The sequence below is a fragment of the Solanum tuberosum genome, unplaced genomic scaffold, assembly GCF_000226075.1.
Source record: "Solanum tuberosum cultivar DM 1-3 516 R44 unplaced genomic scaffold, SolTub_3.0 scf00105, whole genome shotgun sequence".
NCBI classification, from domain to species: domain Eukaryota; kingdom Viridiplantae; phylum Streptophyta; class Magnoliopsida; order Solanales; family Solanaceae; genus Solanum; species Solanum tuberosum.
Genome location: NW_006239031.1, coordinates 1,371,965 through 1,380,822, shown reverse-complemented (window position 1 = coordinate 1,380,822; position 8,858 = coordinate 1,371,965). Strand labels below are relative to the sequence as shown.

The window sequence follows — 8,858 nt, the reverse complement described above, 5'->3', positions numbered from 1 at the left end:
AAAAAAAATTAAAAAAAATAGTTTACTCAATTTATATTTAATATATTTATATAAAAAAGATATTATTTTTGAAAGTGATAGTATTAATTTAAAAGAAAATAATTTCATTTTTTTCATTCAATTAAAGAAAATGTTGCATTCTACTTGGAAAAATCAACTTAACTTATACTATGGTTAAGGTTAGGGATGACAATGGGGCGGTGCAGGGAGAGTTGAGATTAACCCACAAAATTTAGTCTGTTTCACCCCGCATAACAACTTTTTTCATTTTTAATCAGTTCCACCCGCCCTGCATAATTTTTTAAATATTTTCTTTTTCTAGTTAAGTTTGATACTAAAAATAAAACTCATAGAAACACATTTATTTTTTCATTAAGTTGTATTAATTTAATCGATGATGACTTAAAAAATTATTTTTTTAGAGGTCAATTGTGAAACACATAAGAAATTGTATTGTTTTTTATTGAACCATTTTCATTTACTATCTTGAATATTTTAGTAATTTTAAAGAAATTATCTTAATAAATAATGTTCTATCATACTTATAAGTTATAACATGTGAAAAAATAAAATTAAGTTTAAACCCACATAAAATCACATATAGCAACCTGTACCGACTCGCATTAGTTTTAAAAAAATCACACTTCAACCCGCCCCGCATCCCACCTGCCCGCACAACCTTAAACTATCCCTGCCCTACCCCACATAGCCTTAACCCATCCTACCCCGCCCCATTGTCATCCCTAATAATAGACACTATGATAATATGATTACCCACATTAATTTTTAAAAAAACCTACTATGACCCGCCACGCCACACACAACCTTAAAATTGCACCACCCCATATAGCATTAAACCCACCCCACCCCACCCCATTATCATCCCTAGTTGAGGTACTTAAGGATAACTTTTTTCTAAGAACACTCGTGAATGTCAAAAAAAAAAAACTATAACAAAATTTTCCAAGAGAACTTGTCAAAACTATAACAATATTCTGTGTTGTAAAAATTGCATAAATTGACATGAACAGATGTGCTAAAAAGGAAATATCAACACTGGACATTAACTAATATAATATGTTTTAACATTGCATTACAACACTGGTCATTAACTAACATAATATGTTTTAACATTACATTACAACACTGGACATTAACTAATATAATAATGTTTTCACATGACATTACAACACTGGACATTAACTAATATAATATGTTTTCACATGACATTACAGAAAATAAGTAGAGTTCTCTCACAAGAAGAGACTTTATTCAGGAAAGAACACTTTTTGAGTGTCTTTCTCAAACACCTAAAAAGACTTGAACCAACACAGCACAAGGTTCTAATCATCATCCTCAATCTTGCAACAGTAACAGATCATGACATACCATCCAAAAGTCGCAAGAACAAAGGAGAGCAGACCAATTGGAAACATCCATCCAATCATTAAATAGCCGAAGCAAAGCATCCCAATGAAAGGCAGAAATGATCTCAAGATTGACCAGCGATTGACCCACTTTCCCCTAAACATTATAAGAGCTCCAACGTTAATCATGTTCCAGCGCATTGATCCTCTAAATGATAGCCGGTTCAGGCAATTAGCAGCGAATGAGTGGCCGTTGCAACTGAAAACGCTGAAGTTTCTGTACTCAAAGGTGCGCCTAGACAACTGAACAGCATCATCCCAACTTATTGCTGTCCCAAATACAGCATGTACGTAACCCTGACGGCATGTGTGTCCACCAAAGTTGCGAGCAAAACAGCACTGTTTAAGCATAACAAAGTTGATGAAGAGAGTTATCAAGACCTGTTTGTAAATTTTTATGAGTCATTGAAGAGATGCTACTGCAAGCGCACCGTTTAACTTTTCTCGCTACTTTCTCTTTATGGGGATGGGGGGGATTTTGGAATGGATAAAAGCAGTCATGGGCAAATACCTGCTGTCTGTCTACCTGATAGTATTTGGCAACAGTTCCATAGAAGAGCTGACCAACATGAATCATGTTATCTCCAGAAAAATCCACAATGGTACCATCCTCCCTGCATATGCCAACATGTCCAACAAAAGGTGCAAGCCAAGAAACCACAGGGAGAGGAGTCCAAACAAGGCAACAAGGGAACTTTTGAGTGCTTGGATCAATTTCATTTAGTGGCAATAAGTCATGCACAATTCCTCGTGAAGCATTATCCCTTTCACCCCCATTCCTAGGATTAGCATCCATCTGAGGAAATCTTCTTGGAAGCATATAGCAATGTACAATTTCGTCGTTCCTAGAAGAATGAGATTCCCTGTTGAATAGAAAAAGGAATATCATCTCGTTACACCCTCTAGGCAAAAACTAAAAGCTATATTCTAAAACTCAAGGTAAGCCTGGCCAGCGGTCACTATTAACAATGGAGTCTCAGCCGTTCCAATTCAGAAAAAGGAATGATGATTCAGAATACAGTCCTAATCTAAATGCTGAAGTGTACCAAAGTAAATTAAGAATTACTCGACACAAAGAATAAACAATATCAACATTTGCTACTTAGCAGCTCCTACTTAGGAGCATAGCCACTTCTTACAGTCCAAAATAGCAAGAACAAGAGCTCAAGCTGTATGAAACAAAATCTTCTACCTGGATATATCTATATGCAAATACATGATAGATATTTGACAAGTCCTCTCAGATATCATATCTGATCAATCATTCTTTGAGATAAATCTGGCCGAACAGCAATTAAAAATCACATTATTCAGAAAGCTTCTACATATACACGTACACTTTATTCTGTATTTCAACACTCTTTTTAAGTTCAATATACAAATATCACTTAATTTCAAATATAAAAGGAATTCAATTGACCACAATGCTTCACAATAAGATATCAGGAGACGCATCAAGAATAGTCATTGGAACACCGAAGAGGTAGCAACATCTAAGGTTTCTTAGACTGATGTCAAGAAACGATTGCTATAGGATTAATGTACCTCCGAAAATCTTACCATAATTGTAACCGAGCCAAGACAAACTATAAGCTACTTGAGCTCAGCCTAGTCCAGCTCAAATCAACTGAGACTCAATATTCATAAACATGTTCCACTGGATGCATTATAAATTACAGCATATGAACTAGAGCATCATTTTATGTCATTTTGACCCTTTAGTTTTACATATATGCATAAATTATTCTTTCGGCTCCTTATAGATGCAGGATATAAAACATGCACCGCTACCTATAAGTTTTCCCTTTCACTCTATCGGCTGACAGGACCCTTATTTCTCCTTTTTTATTTCCGAATAAACATTGCTGCAGCAATCAAATTCCACCCACCTATATCCTATCAGTTCCAACCCTTAATCATGCCCTCTGTAATTCATACTCATCTGCTACCGACTAAAACACTGCAAATCTAGAAAAAAAATCCCACCAGCATTTTGTAACACTATGAAAGTAACGTCAGGCTGTAGCTTGATGTTCTCAGTTGGTAGTCGATATTATCACCAAATCAGCTAAAAAAGCAAGATTTCATAGGCCAATTACACTCATGCATCAATGATGCATCGGATAAGACTTGGAATTATAGCAATTAAAACTCCAGCACTGTTGCAAGTTCCTTTACCCATTTTATGTCATGTCACAATGAAAAACATTAATTTTTGCACTAGAAGTTGATGCACAAATTCTTTAGTCTACTGATAGAAACTTGAGCTGAGAACCTATCAATGAACAGAAAGGTTTTTGAGCTTAGAGTTTTTATTTTCTATTAAATAATAGTAGTAATTTATAAGGAAAAAAACAATAATTAGTACGTCAAGTGAAAGTAACCTCTCTAGTAAAGAAAGTATTATATAGAATTAGGTCGCACATCAGGTTTTGAATTAATTCAAGAAACACCAAAACCAACACCCAAAAAAGGAAGAAAAAAAATCAAGATGCTTTTAAGATAGGTATAGTTCTACTCAGAAGATTAAATGAATTGTATACTTCTGTTTTACTTTTGGTGGAAAGAGAAATTTATAAATGACTCAAACTCTATTTAGAAGTTTTAAGAATCCTTGTAAGAAGAATCAAGCATACACTGTGTTTGCTTTTTGAATTGTATATGACACCTACCACTGCCTTTGTGCAGATGATATTTATAGCAGTGGTCACCTTTCCGGGAAAAAAAAAGGAAAAAAGAAGAGGCCTAAGCCTTTAAACTTCAGGCTAGGTAGTGGGAACTTATACACTGTGCTTATTCAAAAATGACGCAACCAAGCAGAATAAACATTTGACTCACTTGGCTTGATTCCAGTCATACTATCTACAGTGAAAAGAAATTACGGAAAAATATAACCCTTTCGCTTGAGTCACAGATTGGGAAGTGTGTATGATGCAATATCTCTATAATGGTATAAAGTCAATTTCAAAAATCTAAGGGGAAGCAGTAGAGAGTTGTAGAGAGAAAATTGTTGTAGCATTGAATAACATTCCTTGTCTTATTAAGATGACAATTGTACTGGACTTAATGTTTACTACTTTTCTTTCTAATTATAAAAAAGGTATCATTTAGGCATGACTTACACAATGGAAAAAAGAAGAATAAATGTGAATGAAATCTATAAAAATAAGGTGCAATAATAGCACTGCTTGACACGTTCATTAGATTGTCACGTATCAACTAAGTTACCCGGACTCTTCACTTTCGGTGCCACACCCCTGTCGACATGACATGGATGTGGATGTGGGTGTGGGTGTGGGTGTGGGTGTGAGTGTAGGATCCGTGCCGGATTTGGTCAACCAATTTTGAGTACTTTGACCAAAATCGACGGAGAAATTCGAGACAAATACAGTGATCTCCGTAATCAAAACAAAAGCTAAGGTGAAATAGAAGAAAATATAATAGCTTGTACATAGAAATTTATATGTTAATCTTTTTCCTTCTCTCCTAGGATTATCAATATTTTCTTCTCAGAATACTTTGTAAGTTTTCCACATAATGTCTCAGAGTCATAGTTTAGACATGTAACTCTATTGTTAGATATTTGAATTACTTTTTAGCCAAATCCCAATCATGAAGGATCCAACCTCTAGATCCTCACCCTGTCACCCATATCGGACACCCGCACTCAAGTCCTAGCAACTTAGCCTATTGTTGCCCCATTTAACTTCCTTATACAAGCTTAGAGTGGTGAAACTACTTATGCCTGAAATCAAATATGGAAAAATTAGCATTAACGAATAATGCCTTAACTAATGGTATTTCTTAAGAGCTAAATGTCTTAATCCTTTGTTTTTTTGAAATTGATTGTATATAGGGAAAAAAAACTTTTAGAGCTCCATTTATGATCACAGATAGGGGAATTACATCAAGATAAGTTTCATGAAGAGACCGTACAAGATTCGGAAAAGTCAAAGTTGAGGAGTTCCAATAGAAAATATATGACATCTCAATAAGAAGGGAAGGAATGGACATGAAATGGAGGGTGTCAAGAGAAAATTATTCCAATGAGATCATACTACATGGGCTATTAGGACGGAGTATGGTTATTTTGGGTTATAGTTGACGGTTGTTTTTTAATTCCATTTCTAGTACAAAATCGGACAAGAGTTCCTTCGCATCCAAGTCCTCACAAATATTCAAAAAAAATTAATTTAAATTAATATAGAATAGTAAATCCTAAAATATACTACCTCCATCCATTTTTAATTGTCATAGTTTCTTTTTTTAGAGTAAAACTATAAAAACTTTGACTAACATTTTACGATGTATTTTTTCATCATATTGATATGCAAAAAATTATAATTTATAGTACTTTTCGTATAGTTTTTGAATATCTAAATTTTTTGTTTAAAATATCAAATTAATGTAATCTAATTTAATTTTGAAAAAAAAATCAAATTGACTTTCAAAAAGCGCAACATGACAAATAAAAGTGGATGGAGGGAGTATATGATTATAAGTACTTATTAAGTAATATGTTGACATGAGACTCTTCAGATCCATTCTCTCTAATACTCCCTCCATTTCAGTTTGTTTGTCTTACTTTCCTTTTTAGTCTGTTTTAGAAAGAATGCCTTTTTCCTTTTTCTTTTTGGTTTTTAAAAATGGTAACTTTTTCCTAAGTTGCTCGGACTCTCCAAAAATGTTGCCACACCCGTCGAATCCTTTAAAAATACACTATTTTGGGTTCCACTTCACCATGTTCTATGTCGGGGCACACATATTAAGATTATTTTCAAAATAGGTCCACTTCATTATGTTTGGTTTTACCAAAAAAAAACTAGCCATTTTAGGTTAAGTTAAGATCATCATGTTGGGAAATAAGGAAAAAAGATTCTCATATTTTTGGGACTTTTCAACGTTATTGAAAAAGAAAAGGATAGTACAAGATATTCTCTTCCACAAAATGGTAAATTTGTTCTAATTATATAGAGAAACAATGATGGTTGATTATTTAAGAAAGTACATAAGACATGGAATCTCGAGAACATATAGGATTAAGAATAAGATAAGCTTTAGGAGTTTCAAAAGAAAGTTTATGACACCTCAATAGGGAGAACAAAATAGACAGGTAGATATGAATGGTGCCCAGGGCGAATATAGGGGGTTGTCATGGTATTCACCTGAACTTCCTCGACAAAAAATTACATTGTATATATAAGGTAATTTTTTTGTGCATATATTGAGATTTTGAATTCCCTAAAGACAAGACTAGAGGTTGAGTTGGTGGTTTAGGGGCTTCAAAATTCACCTTGAGGTTCCAAGTTCAAACTCTGTCCATTACATTTTCATTTTCCAAACCCCCTTAGTGAAAATCTTAGATTCGCCAGTAAGGGAGCCTATGGAAAGTCATTCACACTTAAAACAATAGCCCTTGGTGCGGAAGAATGTAGAGTACCAAGATGGCAAAAGGAAGTAGCTTTCTTTCCTTGTTGATAATATTGGGGTGAAATGGTAATGGCGGCTAGCATAAGGAAATCTGAAAAATTGTTATGAGTTGGTATTGATCATGAGAAAAGTATGGAGAAGATACTAAGCACCCCGTATTGCATTTAAGGGTGTCCGTTCGGTATTCGGTTCCCTTTTCCAAAGTTCAGTTTCAGTAGACGGTAATTTGATAATTTGTCATTGAAATAAGATACCACTTATCACAGTATATCAAACTTGGGTACGGTAATTGGTAATTACGTATTGAAGGGAAAGATGATTTTACAAGATATCTTCAGAATTTGTCCAACATTTGACATGTTAGCTTTTAGAGAAACCCCATATAGAGATTAGATCTCCGTTCTCAAGCCCTAAAATTATAAAATTTGGTGTCACAAGACATTCAAATCACTCGTTCATGTTACCTATATATATAGTAGACAATTCATAATCACAAGCTTAAAAGTAAATGAATAGCCAAAGTTCTCAAACTTGAGTTCTTGGTGAATTTGGTTAGATCAATAAGCTAATATTCTTAGCGAATATTTACGACTAGGACATGACAATTGTTGCCAGAAACAAAAGGAGACACAAGATCTTTAGGGATAGGCGTTGGTTATTCAATTTGATATTTCCAAAGTTTGATTTTGATAATTCAATGCAATTAGAAGTAGATACCAAATACCGAACTTAGAAACTTTGGTCCGGTACAGTAAATCAAACTTTGGTAATTCAATTTATTGTGATTTAGGCCAACCTCTAATTGCATTGTAGTCTCAATTACAAACATGGAACCTTATTTTTGGTGATGAGAGCAAGACAAACATAGTTTTATCTCCACAACTGGTTTCATATGGTTGGTTTGTGTTATACAAAAAAATGTCTACAAATTTTAGTTAAAGATCTTGTAAGAAATATAGGCAACATGAAAGGAGAACATCCTTTTTGGATTTTCAGTAATAAGATTTTTGTTTTTATCAAGTAAACAAATTTAATTAATGAATGGACCAAAGCAAAGAGTATCCATAGACAAGAAGTATACCAAAAGAGTAGTAAACCTACAAAAAGATATGGTCCTCTATCAAAGACACACAATCTTATATACAATATACAACTTTATGCGGGCACCAAAAGAAAAGAAGAAGGCTACTCATCAATGGAACAAAACTCGTCTCTACTCCTTCAAAAGCTCTTTTGTTTCTTTCCCTCCAAATAACCCACAAGATTGCTAGTAGAGCAATAGTCCATGCCATGCACCTTCTCCCATAATTATAGTTGATCATTAACTCTTATACAACTCTTGGAATCACCTATGAGATACCAAACCAACTGAATATTTCGCACCATAACCTCGAAGCTAGACTACAATAAAGAAGGAGATGATCCACATCTTTACCCGTCTCCTTGCACGTGAAGCACCAACTAACACAAACAACCTTCCACTTCTTACAATTCAGAAAAAGACGAACAAAATATACCCATTTGTAAATGATCAAAATCTCTCATTATAATAAATAAATTATGGTGGTTAATTATTTTAAAAGGGCCAATATTGTTTAAGTTTCATGAGGGTCGTTCAAGATTAGTGAGAAGACTAGAATAAGGAATTCCTCTATAAAATATATGATACCACAACAAGGAGGGAAACAATAGACAAGATAATATTGAAGAGCTAAGGGGAGTCATTCGTAGGAGTGGCAAACGAGCAGGTCGAATCGAATATGAGTCTATCGAGAACGAGTTAAATTAAAATGGGTAAAATACTCGACTTGACTGATATTTTAAATGGGTAAAAACGAGTTACCCAATGGTTAATATGGGTATCCATAGTTACCCATATTATTATAGGGATCATCTTAAAAGCTTCAAAAGCAAAATCTCTTACCCCATTCTTCACCCCACTCACCCCCCACCTCAAAGATCAAATTTATTGTTTTTTTAAAAAAATAAATTATTTCTTAC

General features: G+C 34.0%; 1 protein-coding gene across 2 annotated transcripts in view; it reads right to left on the bottom strand.

The window, feature by feature from the left end:
- Window positions 1-1,062: 1,062 nt before the first annotated feature.
- Window positions 1,063-8,858, bottom strand: part of LOC102584081 (protein REVERSION-TO-ETHYLENE SENSITIVITY1-like) — a 14,744-nt gene continuing 6,948 nt past the window's right edge. For both annotated transcript variants that reach the window (XM_006349331.2, XM_015309567.1), the window contains 2 exons: window positions 1,939-2,290; window positions 1,063-1,766 (listed from right to left, as the gene is read on the bottom strand). In XM_006349331.2, the coding sequence (XP_006349393.1) occupies window positions 1,344-1,766; window positions 1,939-2,247 (732 nt within the window). In that variant the 5' untranslated portion in view covers window positions 2,248-2,290 and the 3' untranslated portion in view covers window positions 1,063-1,343. The remainder of the gene's footprint in view (window positions 1,767-1,938; window positions 2,291-8,858) is intronic.